Source organism: Brienomyrus brachyistius, unplaced genomic scaffold (assembly GCF_023856365.1).
Source record: "Brienomyrus brachyistius isolate T26 unplaced genomic scaffold, BBRACH_0.4 scaffold50, whole genome shotgun sequence".
Lineage (NCBI taxonomy): Eukaryota > Metazoa > Chordata > Actinopteri > Osteoglossiformes > Mormyridae > Brienomyrus > Brienomyrus brachyistius.
Window position 1 is genome coordinate 1186300 of NW_026042325.1, and position 22213 is coordinate 1208512.

At 49.0% G+C, this 22213-nt stretch overlaps 1 protein-coding gene across 2 annotated transcripts in view; it reads left to right on the plus strand.

The window, feature by feature from the left end:
• The first annotated feature begins 2040 nt into the window (after nucleotides 1-2040).
• The window catches only part of erbb3a (erb-b2 receptor tyrosine kinase 3a), a 35832-nt gene continuing 15659 nt past the window's right edge, over nucleotides 2041-22213 (plus strand). For both annotated transcript variants that reach the window (XM_049000272.1, XM_049000273.1), the window contains exons 1-10: nucleotides 2041-2569; nucleotides 10461-10612; nucleotides 11281-11467; nucleotides 12201-12326; nucleotides 13609-13671; nucleotides 13784-13902; nucleotides 19478-19619; nucleotides 19812-19925; nucleotides 20340-20457; nucleotides 20549-20622. In XM_049000272.1, the coding sequence (XP_048856229.1) occupies nucleotides 2488-2569; nucleotides 10461-10612; nucleotides 11281-11467; nucleotides 12201-12326; nucleotides 13609-13671; nucleotides 13784-13902; nucleotides 19478-19619; nucleotides 19812-19925; nucleotides 20340-20457; nucleotides 20549-20622 (1177 nt within the window). In that variant the 5' untranslated portion in view covers nucleotides 2041-2487. The remainder of the gene's footprint in view (nucleotides 2570-10460; nucleotides 10613-11280; nucleotides 11468-12200; nucleotides 12327-13608; nucleotides 13672-13783; nucleotides 13903-19477; nucleotides 19620-19811; nucleotides 19926-20339; nucleotides 20458-20548; nucleotides 20623-22213) is intronic.

The following is a 22213-nucleotide window of genomic DNA, read 5'->3' on the forward strand; positions in this document are numbered from 1 at the left end:
AGCTCATTTGTGTAAACACTACGACGTCGAGTGTCCGTCAGTGATTTTTATATACCTCGAAAAAATGTATGTTAAACTCTGTGGCGGTTCCTGTACGAGCCTTTGGCAAAGAGCAGTATTATGGTAAATGACGAACACGCCTGTTTTTAACCGCGATCCCATTTTTCGCTCCGGCAAAGCGGAAGGGCGCGTTTCCGCGGCGCGCTGCTTCAATCTCAGCTTCTGCGTTTAGTGCCGTATTCAGTTATTCAGTCGATGTGCTTAAGGCTGTCGGCCAGCATAATTTGCCAAGTGTTACATTTGAATGGGTAAATAAGTGTTTTCCTGGAACCAGCAAACAACGAAAAGGCAGCTGGCATGTATCCACGACCTTTTTGGCTAATTCGCAATTTATACGAAAGTGTACGCCCTAACATTTCCATCAACTGAGCATATTTCCAGAAAAAAAACCTAGGGACTATGTAAACATTAAACACAGACAAATTTTACTTTAAAGTGAAAGTGAAGATATGTTCTTACGATACAAATTTAAATTAGGCCTCCAAACATAAGATTCAGTCTGATTAGCTCTGTAATGTGAATTTAAAAGATGTTCAGGAAAGAAATGAAAGTAATCAGTTTCTTTAAGCAATGAACACCGAATTCAGCATTAAAGTACGTTCATTTCAGTGCTAAACTGCCTTTCTCGTAAATTTAATATTGTGGTTTCCGACTTGAAGTCCATGTTCAAAAATTAAAGGTTTAAAGTATTTAATACATGCAACAGCTAATCAAAGAAGGATGGAACTGACAGCATCAGTCAATTAAACAGCCCTTAGGATTGTGTTTGTATGTGTATTTATGTGTGTATGTCTGTGAATGCGTACGAGAAACATAATACTTTGTGTATGTAACCCAGTAATTTCCAAATGACTCTGTTACGGTATCTGCCAACAACATAAGCGTTTCCCGTCGGCTGTCCGGTGCCCGTAGGTTCAGATTGTCTCTGCACTTCAGTTCGGTGCAGCATGTTTCGTGCATCTCTTGTGACCCGAAGCAGACAAAGTCTAAAGCAGTATGACGATATTCACCGGGAGTCTCGCCGCCAGATGCAGATGCAAAACTGGGGACGAGAGAAGCGGACTGAAAACTGGCTGATGCGCCTACACTGTGCAGAGCCTGTAGTGGCGCTCTGTGGGCCTCCTTGTAGTTTCCGAATTCTGCATATCTGAATTCTTTTTCTATATTGACTGCGGAAACAGAATACAGAATGAATGTTAAAACACTACTGTTATTAAAATCTGCTTTATTGGTCGTCACATTTTTCAATGACGCACAGGACGGAACGGCGAGTCCTTCTTGACTGATGAGCCCTTGTGCGCCGTTCAGCCGTCAGTTCACTACTTGTACAATGTCCCCATTGTGACAGCTGGGTCCTGCTGCATCAAAGAAAGGGTGATTAACCAGTTGACAGCGCCGAGGCACAATACAGCTCTTTACAGGGAACAGTGAAGACCCTCAGCCTCTTGCCCATCAACGACCACTGATTTTCACTGGTGAAAACACAGTGCTTGGAGTATATAAAATTAAAATAAGTCGGAACGTAATCCAAACATAATAACAACAGCTCACCCTACATTACTTTATAATAGATCACGTAGCTGTTGGTCGCGTTGGTGCTTGTTTTGATGACTGATTGCAATTTCAAATTACCATAACCAAATAATTACCATGTCATAATTTAGACATAAATCTGGTTTTTACCCGAAAACGGACAGCACATGTACTGCATCACACCGGGGCCGTGTATAGCCCTTCTAATTACTGCTCTATTACCAGTTCTATTTCGTCCATTAATAGAAGCTATAGGCTCGTTTTGACATCGTTTATTATAAATATGACAGCGCGAGAGAAAGACCGCATTCCAGGGAGCTTAAGTATTTACGAGCTCGTCCAGAGGCCGCTTTGATTGGTGAGAAGTGCCGACTGGGGACCAATCAGCGGGGCTCGTCTGCCTTTCATCGTAGGAGTGGGGAAAGGGCGTCAGGAGACGCGGTGGTGCGGATTCACAGGTCCGTCCGCGTTTTTAAACACAGCTCACCAGTCTTATATATATACTTGTTTTTTTCATGGTGTAATTTCCTTCATGCTTTTACTTGCCAGTGTCATAAATACAGGATATGGGTGCTCTGCGGTGAGCGACACTGGGAAATACTTTAATATGTTGATACATTTTTATCTAAACCAGTTTGGAAAAGGATTGATTAAGAAGGAAAGCTCATTGTCAAAAATCACAAGTGTGAGTACCGGGAGGTTTACAGAGGACAGACAAATGCCATAAGGACCGGAAAGCCTGCGCGGACACTTCATTTTTTCCCAGTGAGTTTAAACGACATGCAGGAAATATCTGGTTGAAAAAGACTGATATAAAAGCAAAGCAGGATCTCCGTAGGGGCCCAGGTCATGGTCCCCTGATCGCGTTGGCGCGTCGGCTGCATCGCACTCAGGATGGTTACGCGTTGGCAGGTGTTCGCTGTGTGGATCGGGCTGCTGTGCTTCCTGTGGGCAGCCACCTCCCAAGCCGAGAAAGGTACGTTACATCAGCGGGCAAATAAATCACTCAGATGTTTTAAAAGCGCGCTTCATACGGGATTGTCCTATACGATTTGGTTTGCGCTTCTTTGTAAGTTTGCTGTATTTTCTATGTGTCTGATATTCATGGGGATTTATATTTCAGTATCACGATAAGAAACTGCACCACTTCCACCCTTTGCCCTCTCACTGTAATAGCAACCCACCCATAGGTGTGGAAACCATGCGTAATGAAACGGGGGATAATGCCAAACTGTAGCTGGTAATGATAGATTGTTCACAGAAGGACCTGGACTTTTTGCGTATCATTTTGATAAAAAGTTAGTTAAACTTCATTCATTACATCCTATGCAATGAAACTCAGAAAAGTGGCCCGTCCGGTTTGTCTTTACTTACAACGCATTAGTTTTGCACAAGAGTAAGACTGACTTTAAGCACGACCAAGACTCAGTCTAAACGGAATTAAAATTGTAACACATTATAGGGAGACCGGCTAAATAATTCGCTTTTTAAAGTGGATCTGTATTGTCAATGCTTGTTTTTCCCCAGCCGCCTTCAGTCAGAGCTTTCTGTGACTTACTTCTGAATCACATTTCTAATGGTGTTATGACTAGTTTACCTCCCTATGTAACTGGAAAGTTCTCTTTTGGAAAGGTGTGCCTGAGCTTATCTCGCAGGGCTCACTAGAGAGGAACCTGGTCCACATCAGGGAATAGTCATTATGTGTGGGACGGAAACCAATCACAGCCAACAACGTGCTCGCTGAACTTTGTCATGACTGCTGTCAACAGAGCCATTAACAAATACCAAGGTACACAGCAGTTAAATAAATAAAAAGCACATCTACTTGGCTGATCAGCGACTGGACTCAAAGGTCACTGGCTCCAGGAAACAGGAAAAGTTGAGCAAACAGCTGACTTAAAACCACCAGTGAAAGAAGGTACCATCAGCTATGAGGGACAGGAAGGCGTGATGTGTCTGACCTTAAATTAAATCAAACTTTGACCCACCCATTAATCAAACACCCCAAACCGGGGGTCTGTTTACTTAGAAGAAGTTAACTTGCCCTAAATCACACCATTGACTTTTTCTGGTCTTTCTAACATATATGTGAATTGATAGAAGGACTGCAGTGTAAAGACCTCAATTCCAATTAATTTCGCACAATAAAAATAGGATCAAAGTTCTCAAAGAACAATGAATATTCTACTGATGGGTTAAAACCTATATTTTGTACAAAGACGTCTTGTCCTGGGATTCTGTGCATCCTTGTCCTAACAGGAAATGAAAGGGCAAGTGGGCCGACCCTCCAGTCGTGGACAAATCAGATTCTTTTTCAGGTGTCCCAGTTATTGTCATTGGTTTGTTGGGCTTGACATCCCAGATGAACAATCCAACAATCCAATTTCCTCTGAAATCATTTTTAAAAGTACCACCGAATTCTTATAGTGGTTAGCATTTAGAAATTCAACACTTGGCTTAAAATAGTCTGAAGGATACATTTAATATAATCAGTGTATATTATAATAATACCACATATAATTACTTCATGCGAAAAAATTGATAAATGTAAGTGTATGACTCAAAATAGGCTTCCAAGTGATTTCTTGTAAAACATTCTTAGTATATGATGTTAATCTCTATTCCTATCTGTGAGTCAAGCACTGAAAATCTACAAGACACTGTGGATATGGAAAGTATGTAGTTTTTTTTTTTTTACCTGGATCTCTGGTGCATCTCAGAAATACAACAACCAGTTAGTCTTGCTGCTTGCGTTACTCAGATTACTTGAAGGAAAAACAACTAGGAGCCAAATGTCAAACCAGGTAAAATAACATTTAATCACAAGACACACCATCTCTGCTTCTTATTTTTTTTAATTGCTGGATGGTTCGTTAAATGTACACCTGTTTTCTGGCGTTGCTGAAGAGTGACTTATTGTTTACGCACATGTGTGCTTGGCGTTCAGCATAATGAACTCGACTGTGAGAATGTTCTTACAGGTATGTAGTAATCTCTTGGTGGCCCGAGCCAAGTTTCTGTTTACTCGACTTGCTGTTTCAATTGCTTCTTCGGCGGGATTTTTCGTCTCCTCCCCTTTTCCTTTCTTTTCTTTTCCTTTTGTTCGCTATGAAACACCTTGAACCACCTGTATCAGAGTGAATGAGCTTTTGGTGTGGCACTGGTACGCCCCTGTACTGGCTCTGTGCCCTCAGTTAGCCCCCCAGTGTGCAGTGCTGTCTTTACGTTTGTGGCATAACTGTAGTTGGCGCCGAAAAGAAGTTGGAATGGAGAGAAAGACAGAGAGAGAAAGAGAAAGACAGGGAGGGAGGGAAATCAAAGAGAGACAGACAGAATGACAAAGAGTGAGACAGATAGAGAGGAAGGCAGAATGAAAGAGGGTGAAAGACAGTGCTGGACGAAGAACGAGAAATGGACAGAGCGAGGATGAGAGGAGAGATGCGGAGAGAAAGACAGAAGTGAGGAATGGAGACTCAGAGAGAGTAAGACAGAGACAGTACAGACAAAACGAAGCAGACAGAGGGGGATAGAGAACAGAGAGGAGGACAAGGAGAGTGAGACAGAGAGAGAGAACAAGACCGGAAACGGAAGACAGAGAGAGAAGTAATAAGGAAGACAAACAGAGAGGGAGAGATAGACAGAGGCAGAGGGAGACAGACAGGGAGGGAGAGATAGACAGAGGCAGAGGGAGACAGACAGGGAGGGAGAGATAGACAGAGGCAGAGGGAGACAGACAGGGAGGGAGAGATAGACAGAGGGAGACAGACAGGGAGGACGGAACGAGGGAAACAGATGGGAAGATGAGGTAACCAGAAGGAGGGGTGGCTGGTGGTTGTTTTCTGCTCTTTCAGAATGGAGTCATTGTGTGAAGCCCAGTCTGAGCCTGACTTCCTTTCCTTACTCTGATTCCTCATAGTCCTCCTCCCATCTGTCCCCCTACGATGTCACCCTACTCACCATCTGCAGACTGTGAACACGTCCTTATTGGCTTCGGTTTCAGTATTTTGAAGTGTCTTGGAATGTATTAGGACCTGTGTCTGCATTTGAGTGTATTACTGTATATAGGTGTGTGGAGGATTTCCCAGCAAAGGTTGACTAGCGATTGTATCACAACACACCCATGTAAACCGCCTTAGGGGCAAGGTGCAGGAAGAGGCGCTATATGAAAACAAATTGAACTGAATTGAATTGAAGGCTTCCACAAACAGATCACTTAAACCAAACATGTAAAGGCGAATGGTTGTTGTCTTTCCATTGTTGAGACAATGATGTCTGAAGAGTGCTTGAGGAGACAAAATGGAGCGGGTATGTAGGGTCAGTGGGTGTTTCAGGACATTGGCGTCCCAACAGTGGTCCGCTTGTTTACACACTCACGTGAGTGTGTATTAAAAACATCTCGGGCCGTAAGACCGCAGCGGTGTACGCCATGGTTGGAATGTGCCAGCGCGTTGGCATGGGCTTGGCGCCATTCTGCAGGACAGAGCGAAGCGTCGTGATCAGTCTGTTGGTGTGCGTGTGAGTGTGAGTGCTGTGTGGGTCCTCCCCCTCACCCTTCTCCGTCAGATAGCTTGGCCTCATCACACTTGCTCCATTGTCTTTGAAGCCACACAGTAAGGACACAATGAACCACAGACATTTTTGAGCCCCCCCTCCCGAGTGCCCCCCCCCCACTGCAGCCAATGCTTGTACATGCATTAGACAGACATGCCACAATGGCATTTTTGTGTTTCGGCCGAAAGATCCGTGCTTCCTATCCAGAGCCACTTACCCCCTGGGCCCTAGGAAGACTCCTTCCTAAATTAACCTCTTTTCACACAGCTGCAGACAGACCAAGCTTTTGTCAAGGAGAATTCTTTAATTCCTTTCTTCCTCCCAAAGTGGCAGCATGTTAACATGGTCTTCGAGAATGGTGGCGTAGAGCCTTGATCGTGTCTCCAGGGCTTGGTGTAATCCGGAAGGCGTCCATGCCAACAGTGTAGGAACGTGACATCCTTCAGCTTGATTTCTGCTCGTTAAACTCAGTCAGCTGAGATGAGGGATCTTGTGCAGGGAACCAGTCCGTCAAAGGGCAAACACACACATTACGGGAAATTTTGACACCTTTCATTGCTTCCATTGTCTTGAATTTCCCCCAAGACCAAGACCAAGTGAGCTAAGACAACAGGAAACAGCATCACGGTTGGGTCTGCCTGGAGCAGAGCACATGTGAAATTCAACATTAGATAGCCCCACCGTTGGCGTCGGCTTACAGTCACGGCGCTGAGTGCCCAGCAGAATCGGCCCCCGTCCCGCATGAAAACACTCTTCCCTCAGCCACCTTCCCTCAGCCACCTTGTTAGTCACCAAGCCCTGCTGGAGGAACTGAACAGAAATGTCCTGTATGCCTGTGAGACTCCAAGGGAACCAGCTGCCTTGAAAAGTAGTTTGTAATGTTCTGAAAATGCTCAGTATATGATGTAGTACATGTTACATTATACAGCTTGAATGAATACATACACTAGTTAATGAGTAAAGTGTATGTTGTGACCATCTGCATTGCAAAAGGCATCATTGTCGAGCTACAATAACATCTTACCCCAAAAATTGCACAATTTGCTGTTTTTGTCCCCCCCCCCCCCCTTTGTTAGTCACATGCAGTGAGCATTTCTGTTGAAAGTAAGAATGTAAATATAGTGCGTTCTGCGTTTGGCCACGGGACGGGAGTGAATCGGAGGCTCATTATTCCGGGTGACACCCATCATACCTGACCAGCGGGTCCCGAACAACAACACATTCCACAGCTCTTTGTGTCAGTGCGTCGCGCGGCGCTGCTCCGATTGTTACGTGCTTGTGGGCGTGAGCCCAAGACCAGTTAGTTACGGCAGGTTAGGGTTAGGCTTAGGCTTAGGGTTAGGGTTAGGGTTAAGGACGCTAATTCCTGCTTCAGCTGTGCACAGTTTCACGTTGCAAGTATTTGTTCAGCATTTGGCAAGTTGCGGGACTTTAACTGTAGATTAGGGTTTTTGTTATAAAGTGCTTTTATTTTTGTATAGCAATATCAGCTTATTCAGGTTATGAAATCGTGCCCCCGATATGAGAGCAAAAATATACCACGACCCCACTGGAATCAGAGTTTATTTTTTAATGATTTATTCCCTTTTCGTGAGTTTTACTAAATTTTTCTCAGAAATGGACTGTGGAGATCACTGGATGGATTTGTCAGATTTTTGTCCCTATGACAGTTGGCCCAAAGCAGCAGACTAAGCACCGAATCAGTGCCTCTGTTTACGCAGGAACCCCGGCCTGCGGCTCAGAGCTTCCAGCCTTCAGACCTCTGTCCTTTATTCCAAAGACCTCTAATAAAAAAGTGCATCACGGCTTGTAAAACTCCTTCATAACCTTTTCCCCGTGGCTAAGCCAGTGTGCGTGTGTATGTGTGTCTGTTGTATTTTTCCAGAAGCAATAAGGAAGTTATCCAACTGCCAGAAAAGGAGGGCGAATACACCCGTCAGTTTTAATAACCGTGTGATAACTGAATTTATTAAAAGGAGCACTGCCTGCCTCTCCTTGAGGAGTTATTTTTCGCCTCACCAGATTCTGAGCGCTCCACACCCAGCTGATCTGGTGCCTTTACTCACCTTTTTGGAACAGCTTAGTTGCCTGCCTTTACAATGCTGTTATTCCGTATATTACCCATAACCCTCCACTCGGTGCATATGCTACCAGAACAAAGCAGCATTGTGGATGTTCAGAGACAGTATTGCAATGGTGGTGTTCCATGTGTTACCCCTAATCTGCCACTGAGGGTAGACACTGGTGTGGGGGTGGGCAACACACTGCATATTTTTGCTTAAAATCACGATCAACAATATAGATCATGTTTTTTCATTCATTTGTTGTCACTCGAATCAGCGTTCTGAATAAGTGTTTCAAATCACTGGTTTTCAATCATTTTCATTGGGGCTGTTTTTGGGTAGCATTTGCTGGAGCGAACATATGCGTGTTGAGTCTCACGTGCGTCCATAAGGCATGCTTGCTTCTGTTTGGTTACTTAAGAACACATGGAAGATGTACAAGCATGACATGCTCAGCCACAACATGTATGCAGAGCCAGATTGCGTGTGTGTTGGCAACTGTTTTACAAACGGCATCTTTCTAAAGTTTCCAAATTATAGCAGATTGGAGCAGAGGGGGGCAGACGTGTGGCTCAGTGGGCTAAGCCTCTGTGTCTGTGATCAGAAGGTCACTGGCTTGAGCCCAGCCTCAACAAATCCCCCAGCTCCCTGGGTGCTGCTATGACCCTTCATGGCCAGCCTGCTCTCATCTACAGAGAGCAAGACCAGGGAGGTGTAAAGAGAATTTCCCCATGGGGATGAACGAAGTATTAATAATAATTTCACAAATCCAAACCATTTCCACACAAAGCAGAACCTCTTTTGCCAAGACCTTTCTTGATGAAACATAAACCCTTAGAGCATGGGGAAGGAAATGAGGGACGATCCACAGGAGGCTCGCAACAAACACAAAAGTTTGTTAAACTCAAGAACACAAAGGGGAACCAGAAAATGAAGGGTGACCACAAGCAGTGTGAAACAAAACAGGAAAAAAAAGAACCAACTAATGGTGACCACAAAGCAAGACAATCAGGGACCAGCATAAAACTGGGAACCAACCACACCTACAAACACAAAGTAACAACTACAATGACTAACTGAGGGACAGAACAAAGGCAGGCACTTAAATACATAGATAAGAAGGACTAACAAGGGGCAGGTGTGGGCTATGAAGAACTAGGGACAACGAGGAGCAGGGAGAATAACCGGAAGACATACACATAATGAACAAGGAGAACGGAAAATAACAAACGTTAATCCACAGAAAATAACCAGCTGAGGCTGGCCATCAATTCATTAATGACAAACAAACATGACATCAGCTTTTGACTTCATTCATTACTTGTTCCTTTAGTAGTTCACACAGGTTTACAGAATTAACAGATATAGTAACATATAATAACTGCCTGAGATAAAACATGCAACACGATTCATTAATGATGAATTAACAGATCAGTATATAACTAAGACTTAGTTTGCGGTTAATTAATAAGAAATAGCACAATACTGTATTATTTGTGCCCCGTGAAGTGCAGTGTTACGCCTTTTTTGGAAGCAGTTCTTCCCTGTGAGCCGCACTCTGTTTACTTGACAACGTAGCCAGCACGTCCGTGGACTGTGTGTTCGTTTTGAAACACTTATCACAGATACAGTCGCTATCGTCACGATAAAGTACCGCTATATCGCCCACCACTACACTGGCAGAACAAACCAGTAAGCAGGACGGCATTGTTAGGACAACGCAGCAGTGGCAGGTCCAGATTATTTTTTTGCGGAGGGGCATGGGTGGGGGGCAACAGTTAAATGGGGGGGGGGGGGGGGGGGGTGCCTTCTGAAGGGGGAAAATAAAGGCTTTTATCAACTTCTCTTTTTCTCCATTTTCCTTTTCCACACAAAATGAAAAACTTCATAATTTATATAACTGCACAATAATTATGGCTATGATGTATGTATATTCATGCAGTTCTGTGTATAAAATTATACACATACGTCTGTTTGAGAAAACCATGTTCTGTGTTCTGTGATCAACATCACCCATAGCCAATGAAAATCAGGGCCTCTGGAGGGGGACCCAGTATCATTGGCTCTGCTACCTCATTGGATGCTTTGATGCCCAGCTAGTCGGACATGTGCATGTACACCACATGTTTTGGGGGCTGTGGTCTGAAGGCTCCTGTTCCGTTTAAATTTCTTTTTACTCTGTAAAGCACCTTGAATTGTCTGCATGTGCGCAATGTGCTGTGTAAATGAACTTCCCACCTCACCTTTCCTCAGTATGCACTGGTACCCAGAATTCCCTGAGCATGACAGGGAGCTCCGAAGTGCAGTACGGAATCATGAAGATCATGTACAGTAACTGCGAGATCGTTATGGGCAACCTAGAGATCACACACATGGAGCACAATCGCGACTTCTCCTTCCTTCAGGTGAGTGGGGGTTACATGACACACCTTTGAATGTGGGGGGAGGTGGACACAGGTGACATCACCACATCACATTGACCTCAGTGTCCTGGTGAAAGGCAGATGGCCACAAACAGTTTACTTAATGTTATGATCTTCTGACTCATTTCTTCCATCTTCAAATTTTGCCTGTTATACAAAATGTACTCCCCCATCCCCAAGACTTGCACATATCTGCTGATTTGATACTTATGTCCAGATGGGAAGGGCCTCTGACCCCCCTAATGTACGGTGCTGCTGAGTGTGTGATTGCTGGTGACCACAGCAGCGAATCATCGGCACGCAGGTGCCCCATTTCCTTGAGCCCGCCTATATCCAGCGCTATAAAAACTCAACCAATCAGATGTCTTGGACCCACCTCCTCTACAGTCTGATTGGTTATTTCTCTGACCCAATCATTTTTCATTCCGCTGTCAGAATATTCTTGTGTAAATAAAACTTCCACTAACATAAAGACACCCCTGTTATATCGGCCCGCCATTACTGACCACGGTCATCTGCGGTTTCACTGATACTAAAAATAAAGTGCCCAATGCCTCCCTTCCTTTGTTGCTGCCTCTCTGCAAGAAGATGGGGGTTCATCCGCATTCTTGTTGGCAGTGGTTGAGCACTGTAACATGCTGTCTCCTCAGTCCATCCGGGAAGTGACCGGCTACATCCTCATCGCCATCAACCAGTTCTCGTACCTGCCACTGGAGCAGCTGCGGGTGATCAGGGGCACGACGCTGTACGAGGATCGCTGGGCCCTGGCTGTGCTGGTCAATTACCAGAAGGATGGGCAGCAGGGCCTGCAGGAGCTGGGATTCACGCGTCTCACTGGTGAGGGATGGGCCGGGGGGCCTCCTGTCAACTGCACTGCGTGCACTGCATGAAATGCTTACCTTTTATGGGTGTCTTTGATGTAAAAAGCTGCTCTTTAGGATTAGCCCCAAATACGCAGTGTCTCTGCTTTTACGTACAGCAGAGATATTCAAATTATGGGGTGAGCCCCCTAGTGGGGAATGAAGGAAGTCTGTGGGGGGGGGGGGGTGGCACAGGTGAGGGAGGAAAAAAATCTGAGAACCTATTTTAAAATTACAACCCTTAGAAATTTGTGCACATTATATGATGACAACAATTATCCATCCATCCATCCATCCATCCATCCATCCATTTTCCAACCCGCTTATCCTTCCGGGTCGCGGGGGGGTCCGGAGCCTAGAGGCGGGAAACAACCCAGGACGGGGGGCCAGCATGACAACAATTAAATATGATTAAAATAAATAAAGAGACACCAGGTCAGTGTGTGTATGTGTGTGTGTGTGTGTGTGTGTGTGTGTGTGTGCATGTGTGTGTGTTTGTATGTGTGTGTGTGTGTGTGTGTGTGTTTGGTGAGGACAAATATATCAGGCCTATGTCTGATATACCACTGACATGCAGCCTGTGCATGAATTCCCATTCCGGGTGTCTTTCATTGACCTTAACACTCTCCTCACCAGTTTCTCTGCATCTGTGTCTGTCTGTGCGTCTGTGTCCGCATGGCCTCCTCCCTCCCATCCCCTGTGTACAACAGAGATCCTGGAGGGAGGTGTTCAAATCTTAAGCAACAAGTTCCTGAACTATGCTCCCAAGGTGCACTGGGCAGACATCGTGAAGGACAGTTCGGCCGAGATCAGCATCGAGGACAACAATTCCAGCGGTGAGTGAGAGGGAAGAACAGGGAGGGGAGGGCAGGGATGGGGGTGGGGGGGTCCCTTGATAGGTACAGCAGGCTACAGAGCAAGACTGAGCATTTCAGAAGGACCCCTTATCCGCGGCACTGCTTGCAAAAAGATTAGAGGGAGCCGTGCGAAGCGGCCTGTTTCACAGACACCGTCAATCAGTCGTACGCTTTCGTGTGCAGGATTGTGGAGAAAATAGACTGGTGATGGGTTGTGCAAGTTCAAGTGTGGGATATATTTACTTGGACTGAAAGCTTATTATTCAAGAAACTAATTGGTAACTATTTCAGGGAAGTAGAAGAAAACTGGCAAAGAGCCAGAAACATCGATGGGATTTTTTGTTTGTTCTGTCTTTGTTCTCTTAGGAAAAGGGGAGAACCTAACCCCCCCCCCCCCCCCACCTGAAAAAATATATGTATTTAAGGGCCCCTGTCAAATGCTGGGCCCCTGAGTCTGCCAGGGTATAAATGCCCCTCTGACACCCTTGCGTAGATTAGATTAGATTAGATTAGATTAGATTAGATTAGATTAGATTAGATTAGATTAGATTCAACTTTATTCTCATTACACATGTATAAGTACAGGGCAACGAAATACAGTTTGGCATCTGATCAGAAGTGCAGAGAGTAACAAGTGCAGTAAGTGCAGTATGTACAATTTGTACAGTTAGGAGAGTATGTACAGTTAGGGGAATTTGTACAGTTAGGGGAGTTTGTACAGTTAGGGGAGTTTGTATAGTTAGGAGAGTATGTACAGAGGTGGGAATAGTTATGTACAGATTATGTACGAATAAGTTAAGTGAGCAGATAAGGGCAGTGTAAACGATGGGATAAATTAGCATTAGTAATATACAGATATACAGATATTCTATATTACTATGCAGAAGGACAAATATACAGGTGTACTATGGACAAGTATTCAGATACAGATGTGCCACGTATATCCAGATGTACAGATGTGTAGTAAGCAGATCTCCAAAGTGTAGAGGGTTAGTTGTGAGTGTGGATGGGGAGGTTCAGCGGGGGTCCAGCAGGGTGACAGCTGTGGGGAAGAAGCTGCTCCTAAACCTGCTGGTTTTGGTCTGAAGGTTCCTGTAGGGATATGGTTTTGGAAAAGAATATATAAAGTGTGATTTCTTATATACTTTATTCAATGCTGGAGCAAAGATTGGACCCCCCCCCTCCCCGTCTTGGTCTATAAGCGAAGTTCTTGCCGTAATGCATTCGCTGTGTGCTGACGACACAACCCCCTGTTTTTCAGAGCTGTGTCACCCAGCCTGTAATGGCTACTGCTGGGGTCCTGGTGAACACAAGTGCCAGATCTGTGAGTTTGCCGTCTTCTCTACTCCCTCCTTCTCCACGCCTCCACTTCCAGAGGAGATTAATGCCAGTCTCTCGTCCTCACACTCACGCCGTCTCCTTATTGCCCCCTGCAGTGACTAAGACGATCTGCGCTCCCCAGTGCAATGGCCGCTGTTTTGGGACGAAGCCCAACGAGTGCTGCCACATGGAGTGTGCGGGCGGGTGCACGGGGCCGCATGACACCGACTGCTTCGTGAGTCAGTCGCCAGGCTCACGCACACATCACACATACCCACTGCACATGCACATGCTCACTGCATGCTCTCTGCATGCTCTCTGTACGCTCTCTGTATGCCCTCTGTACGCTCTCTGCATGCTCTCTGTACGCTCTCTGTATGCCCTCTGTATGCCCTCTGTACGCTCTCTGTATGCTCTCTGTACGCTCTCTGTATGCCCTCTGTATGCCCTCTGTACGCTCTCTGCATGCTCTCTGTACGCTCTCTGTACGCTCTCTGCATGCTCTCTGTACGCGCTCTGCATGCTCTCTGTACGCTCTCTGTATGCTCTCTGCATGCTCTCTGTACGCTCTCTGTACGCGCTCTGCATGCCCTCTGTATGCTCTCTGCATGCTCTCCGTACGCTCTCTACATGCTCTCTGTACGCTCTCTGCATGCTCTCTGCATGCTCTCTGTACGCTCTCTACATGCTCTCTGTACGCTCTCTGCATGCCCTCTGTACGCTCTCTGCATGCCCTCTGTATGCTCTCTGCATGCTCTCCGTACGCTCTCTACATGCTCTCTGTACGCTCTCTGCATGCTCTCTGCATGCTCTCTGTACGCTCTCTACATGCTCTCTGTACGCTCTCTGCATGCCCTCTGTACGCTCTCTGCATGCCCTCTGTATGCTCTCTGCATGCTCTCCGTACGCTCTCTACATGCTCTCTGTACGCTCTCTGCATGCTCTCTGCATGCTCTCTGTACGCTCTCTACATGCTCTCTGTACGCTCTCTGCATGCCCTCTGTACGCTCTCTGCATGCCCTCTGTATGCTCTCTGCATGCTCTCCGTACGCTCTCTACATGCTCTCTGTACGCTCTCTGCATGCTCTCTACATGCTCTCTGTACGCTCTCTGCATGCCCTCTGTACGCTCTCTGCATGCTCTCTGTACGCTCTCTACATGCTCTCTGTACGCTCTCTGCATGCCCTCTGTACGCTCTCTGCATGCCCTCTGTATGCTCTCTGCATGCTCTCCGTACGCTCTCTACATGCTCTCTGTACGCTCTCTGCATGCTCTCTACATGCTCTCTGTACGCTCTCTGCATGCCCTCTGTACGCTCTCTGCATGCTCTCTGTACGCGCTCTGCATGCTCTCTGTACGCTCTCTGTATGCCCTCTGTACGCTCTCTGCATGCTCTCTGTACGCGCTCTGCATGCTCTCTGTACGCTCTCTGTATGCCCTCTGTACGCTCTCTGCATGCTCTCTGTACGCTCTCTGTATGCTCTCTGTACGCGCTCTGCATGCCCTCTGTACGCTCTCTGTATGCCCTCTGTACGCTCTCTGTATGCTCTCTGTACGCGCTCTGTATGCCCTCTGTATGCTCTCTGCATGCTCTCTGTACGCGCTCTGCATGCCCTCTGTATGCTCTCTGCATGCTCTCCGTACGCTCTCTACATGCTCTCTGTACGCTCTCTGCATGCTCTCTGCATGCTCTCTGTACGCTCTCTACATGCTCTCTGTACGCTCTCTGCATGCCCTCTGTACGCTCTCTGCATGCTCTCTGTACGCGCTCTGCATGCTCTCTGTACGCTCTCTGTATGCCCTCTGTACGCTCTCTGCATGCTCTCTGTACGCGCTCTGCATGCTCTCTGTACGCTCTCTGTATGCCCTCTGTACGCTCTCTGCATGCTCTCTGTACGCTCTCTGTATGCCCTCTGTACGCTCTCTGCATGCTCTCTGTACGCTCTCTGTATGCCCTCTGTACGCTCTCTGCATGCTCTCTGTACGCTCTCTGTATGCCCTCTGTACGCTCTCTGCATGCTCTCTGTACGCTCTCTGTATGCCCTCTGTACGCTCTCTGCATGCTCTCTGTACGCTCTCTGTATGCCCTCTGTACGCTCTCTGCATGCTCTCTGTACGCGCTCTGCATGCTCTCTGTACGCTCTCTGTATGCCCTCTGTACGCTCTCTGCATGCTCTCTGTACGCGCTCTGCATGCTCTCTGTACGCTCTCTGTATGCCCTCTGTACGCTCTCTGCATGCTCTCTGTACGCTCTCTGTATGCCCTCTGTACGCTCTCTGCATGCTCTCTGTACGCTCTCTGTATGCCCTCTGTACGCTCTCTGCATGCTCTCTGTACGCTCTCTGTATGCCCTCTGTACGCTCTCTGCATGCTCTCTGTACGCTCTCTGTATGCCCTCTGTACGCTCTCTGCATGCTCTCTGTACGCGCTCTGCATGCTCTCTGTACGCTCTCTGTATGCCCTCTGTACGCTCTCTGCATGCTCTCTGTACGCGCTCTGCATGCTCTCTGTACGCTCTCTGTATGCCCTCTGTACGCTCTCTGCATGCTCTCTGTACGCGCTCTGCATGCTCTCTGTACGCTCTCTGTATGCCCTCTGTACGCTCTCTGCATGCTCTCTGTACGCTCTCTGTATGCCCTCTGTACGCTCTCTGCATGCTCTCTGTACGCTCTCTGTATGCTCTCTGTACGCGCTCTGCATGCCCTCTGTACGCTCTCTGTATGCCCTCTGTACGCTCTCTGTATGCTCTCTGTACGCGCTCTGTATGCCCTCTGTATGCTCTCTGCATGCTCTCTGTACGCGCTCTGCATGCCCTCTGTATGCTCTCTGCATGCTCTCCGTACGCTCTCTACATGCTCTCTGTACGCTCTCTGCATGCTCTCTGCATGCTCTCTGTACGCTCTCTACATGCTCTCTGTACGCTCTCTGCATGCCCTCTGTACGCTCTCTGCATGCTCTCTGTACGCGCTCTGCATGCTCTCTGTACGCTCTCTGTATGCCCTCTGTATGCTCTCTGCATGCTCTCTGTACGCGCTCTGCATGCTCTCTGTACGCTCTCTGTATGCCCTCTGTACGCTCTCTGCATGCTCTCTGTACGCTCTCTGTATGCCCTCTGTACGCTCTCTGCATGCTCTCTGTACGCTCTCTATATGCCCTCTGTACGCTCTCTGCATGCTCTCTGTACGCTCTCTGTATGCCCTCTGTACGCTCTCTGCATGCTCTCTGTACGCTCTCTGTATGCCCTCTGTACTCTCTCTGCATGCTCTCTGTACGCTCTCTGTATGCCCTCTGTACGCTCTCTGCATGCTCTCTGTACGCGCTCTGCATGCTCTCTGTACGCTCTCTGTATGCCCTCTGTACGCTCTCTGCATGCTCTCTGTACGCGCTCTGCATGCTCTCTGTACGCTCTCTGTATGCCCTCTGTACGCTCTCTGCATGCTCTCTGTACGCTCTCTGTATGCCCTCTGTACGCTCTCTGCATGCTCTCTGTACGCTCTCTGTATGCCCTCTGTACGCTCTCTGCATGCTCTCTGTACGCTCTCTGTATGCCCTCTGTACGCTCTCTGCATGCTCTCTGTACGCTCTCTGTATGCCCTCTGTACGCTCTCTGCATGCTCTCTGTACGCGCTCTGCATGCTCTCTGTACGCTCTCTGTATGCCCTCTGTACGCTCTCTGCATGCTCTCTGTACGCGCTCTGCATGCTCTCTGTACGCTCTCTGTATGCCCTCTGTACGCTCTCTGCATGCTCTCTGTACGCGCTCTGCATGCTCTCTGTACGCTCTCTGTATGCCCTCTGTACGCTCTCTGCATGCTCTCTGTACGCTCTCTGTATGCCCTCTGTACGCTCTCTGCATGCTCTCTGTACGCTCTCTGTATGCCCTCTGTACGCTCTCTGCATGCTCTCTGTACACTCTCTGTATGCCCTCTGTACGCTCTCTGCATGCTCTCTGTACGCTCTCTGTATGCCCTCTGTACGCTCTCTGCATGCTCTCTGTACGCGCTCTGCATGCTCTCTGTACGCTCTCTGTATGCCCTCTGTACGCTCTCTGCATGCTCTCTGTACGCGCTCTGCATGCTCTCTGTACGCGCTCTGCATGCTCTCTGTACGCTCTCTGCATGCTCTCTGTACGCTTTCTGCATGCTCTCTGTACGCGCTCTGCATGCTCTCTGTACCCTCTCTGCATGCTCTCTGTACGCTCTCTGCATGCTCTCTGTACCCTCTCTGCATGCTCTCTGTACGCTCTCTGTATGCCCTCTGTACCCTCTCTGCATGCTCTCTGTACGCTCTCTGCATGCTCTCTGTACGCTCTCTGCATGCTCTCTGTACGCTCTCTGTATGCTCTCTGTACGCTCCCTGCATGCTCTCTGTACGCTCTCTGCATGCTCTCTGTACGCTCTCTGTGCGCTCACTGCATGCTCTCTGTACGCTCTCTGTGCGCTCACTGCATGCTCTCTGCATGCTCTCTGTACGCTCTCTGCATGCTCTCTGTACCCTCTCTGCATGCTCTCTGTACGCGCTCTGCATGCTCTCTGTACGCTCTCTGCATGCTCTCTGTACGCGCTCTGCATGCTCTCTGTACGCTCTCTGCATGCTCTCTGTACGCGCTCTGCATGCTCTCTGTACGCTCTCTGCATGCTCTCTGTACGCGCTCTGCATGCTCTCTGTACGCTCTCTGCATGCTCTCTGTACGCTCTCTGTGCGCTCACTGCATGCTCTCTGTACGCTCTCTGTGCGCTCACTGCATGCTCTCTGCATGTTCTCTGTACGCTCTCTGCATGCTCTCTGTACGCGCTCTGCATGCTCTCTGTACGCTCTCTGCATGCTCTCTGTACGCTCTCTGCATGCTCTCTGCATGCTCTCTGTACGCTCTCTGCTTGCTCTCTGTACGCGCTCTGCATGCTCTCTGTACGCTCTCTGCATGCTCTCTGTACGCTCACTGCATGCTCTCTGTACGCTCTCTACATGTTCTCTGTACGCTCTCTACATGCTCTCTGTACGCGCTCTGCATGCTCTCTGTACGCGCTCTGCACAGTCTCTGCACACTCTTTGTGTGCTCTCTGTACACTCTCGGTATCAGTGCACTCTCTGTGTTCTCTGTACTCTTTCTGTACTCTATACTCTCTCTGCACGGTCTCTCTATGTACTCTACATACTCTCTGTACTCTGTCTGCACACTCTATATACATTCTCTGTATATTTTCTGTACTCGGTCTACACACTCTCCACACTCTGTACTCTCTCTGTATGCACTCTCTGAATGCTCTTTGCACACTCTTCATGCAGTCTTTGTACTCTCTCTGTGCACTCTCCATATACAATCTGTACACTCTCTGAACACTCTTCACACACTCTTTGTACTCTCTCTGTGCACTCTCCTCTCTGTACGCTCTCTGCACACATCTTTGTTTGCTCTCTGCACTCTATATGCAGTGTCTATGCTCTCTGCGCACTCTCTGCGCACTCTCTGTGCACTCTCTGTGCACTCTCGGCACATTCTCTGCACGCTCTTGCTACTCTTCAATTAGGAACACTTGAATAAAACAATTTTTTCCACTCATGCCTGCATTTTACTGTACATGACGAGCTGCTCACATGACAGCAAATAAGAGCAAAACGAAAGAAGTTTTTATGAATGAATCTATCCATTCATTTATTTTCATTTATATGAAAAGACACTGGTAGTAATTAAACACATTTTAAGCATCTGAAATGCAGTCTTTTGTAGGATAGGTGTGGCATGTTTGGAGTGTCTGGTATTTTACGTGTGGCATGTTCCTATCGTCCCCCCCCCCCCTCTCGCCCCTGCAGGCGTGCGGCCGCTTCAGTGATGCAGGCTCCTGCGTCCCACAATGCCCCCAGACCCTCATTTACAACAAGCACACGTTCCAGCTGGAGCCCAACCCCAATGCCAAGTACCAGTACGGCTCCATCTGCGTGTCCCAGTGTCCTGGTGAGTGCCCTGCTTTAATGATGCGCATGTACGCCTATGTATGGATGTCAACCCTGAGCTTGTCACATGTTTGATTTCTGAATTGCTGGTTGGTTGTTCACCAAATCTAATGACTAAAGGGAAACACATCCAAACAGATGCCCCACCCAACTTGTGCACCTTGCATTGCCCCTTCTCGCCTTCCTCTCCCAGCAAACTTTGTGGTGGACGGCAGCTCCTGTGTGAGCGGCTGCCCTTCGGACAAGAAAGAGGTGGAGAAGAATGGGTTGAAACAATGTGAGCCCTGTGAAGGCCTGTGTCCCAAAGGTACCGCCATGGCAATCTCATTCTTCTATAGGCTGATTAAACTCTTATTGTTGTAAATCATCATTGTTCTTCTTGTTCTTGTTGTAATATTTCTGAATGCCAGTTCACTGACACAAAAGTACCTTTTTAACTAAAGGTAATGATTATAATCAAAGCTGAATTGGATGTTGATATGACATCATCATTTGGGAACGCTCTTTGAATTAACCTTGAATCCAGTGGTGTTCTTCGAGAATAGCAGCCTCCATCAGGTCTTACCCGGGCAGTTTATAAGCATTAGCTGGGAAACAAAACAGTAAGACATAGAGAAAATCAATTACTTTAAGCAAAATAATATCAGGGATTAGAGTAATAATGGCACTGTGCAGTTAGGTGAGCATTTTGATGACTTATTTGACCCCCCACCCCTGCCAGCCTGTGTGGGCACTGGTTCCAGTAACAGGCAGACCGTGGACGCCACGAATATCGACAGCTTCATCAACTGCACCAAGATCCAGGGCAGCCTGCACTTCCTCACCACAGGGATCTTGGGGTGAGTTCCCTCCCTCCACAGTGGGCATCAGGACAAACACCGCCCCCCTCCCACTCCCACGCTTACTTTTTAAAATGATGTCTTCCAACAGTGACCCATATCACAACATTTCGGCCCTAAACCCTGAAAAGCTGAACGTGTTCCGCACCGTCCAGGAAATCACGGGTATGTGCATGTGTGTATGCGGGCTGGGGCACGCGCATGTGTGTATGCGGGCTGGGTCGCGCGCGCACGTGTGTATGCGGGCCGGCGGGGTGCAGGCGCACGTGTGTATGCGGGCTGGGGCACGCGCATGTGTGTATGCGGGCCGGGTCGCGTGCGCGCACATGTGTATGCGGGCCGGCGGGGTGCAGGCGCACGTGTGTATGCGGGCCGGGTCGCGTGCGCGCACATGTGTATGCGGGCCGGCGGGGTGCAGGCGCACATGTGTATGCGGGCCGGGTCGCGTGCGCGCACATGTGTATGCGGGCCGGCGGGGTGCAGGCGCACGTGTGTATGCAGGCTGGGGCCGCACATGTGTGTCTGTGCGCAGGTGTGTATGCGGGCTGGGGCCGCGCATGTGTGTCTGTGCGCACGTGTGTATGCGGGCTGGGGTGCACGCGCATGTGTGTCTGTGCGCATGTGTGTATGCAGGCCGGGGTGCACGCGCATGTGTGTCTGTGCGCAGGTGTGTATGCAGGCCGGGGTGCACGCGCATGTGTGTCTGTGCGCAGGTGTGTATGCAGGCCGGGGTGCACGCGCATGTGTGTCTGTGCGCAGGTGTGTATGCGGGCCGGGGTGCACGCGCATGTGTGTCTGTGCGCAGGTGTGTATGCAGGCCGGGGTGCACGCGCATGTGTGTCTGTGCGCAGGTGTGTATGCGGGCCGGGGTGCACGCGCATGTGTGTCTGTGCGCATGTGTGTATGCGGGCCGGGGTGCACGCGCATGTGTGTCTGTGCGCAGGTGTGTATGCAGGCCGGGGTGCACGCGCATGTGTGTCTGTGCGCAGGTGTGTATGCGGGCCGGGGTGCACGCGCATGTGTGTCTGTGCGCAGGTGTGTATGCAGGCCGGGGGACGCGCATGTGTGTATGCGGGCCGGGTCGCGTGCGCGCACATGTGTATGCGGGCCGGCGGGGTGCAGGCGCACGTGTGTATGCGGGCCGGGTCGCGTGCGCGCACATGTGTATGCGGGCCGGCGGGGTGCAGGCGCACATGTGTATGCGGGCCGGGTCGCGTGCGCGCACATGTGTATGCGGGCCGGCGGGGTGCAGGCGCACGTCTGTATGCAGTCTGGGGCCGCACATGTGTGTCTGTGCGCAGGTGTGTATGCGGGCTGGGGCCGCGCATGTGTGTCTGTGCGCACGTGTGTATGCGGGCTGGGGTGCACGCGCATGTGTGTCTGTGCGCATGTGTGTATGCAGGCCGGGGTGCACGCGCATGTGTGTCTGTGCGCAGGTGTGTATGCAGGCCGGGGTGCACGCGCATGTGTGTCTGTGCGCAGGTGTGTATGCAGGCCGGGGTGCACGCGCATGTGTGTCTTTGCGCAGGTGTGTATGCGGGCCGGGGTGCACGCGCATGTGTGTCTGTGCGCAGGTGTGTATGCAGGCCGAGGTGCACGCGCATGTGTGTCTGTGCGCAGGTGTGTATGCGGGCCGGGGTGCACGCGCATGTGTGTCTGTGCGCATGTGTGTATGCGGGCCGGGGTGCACGCGCATGTGTGTCTGTGCGCAGGTGTGTATGCAGGCCGGGGTGCACGCGCATGTGTGTCTGTGCGC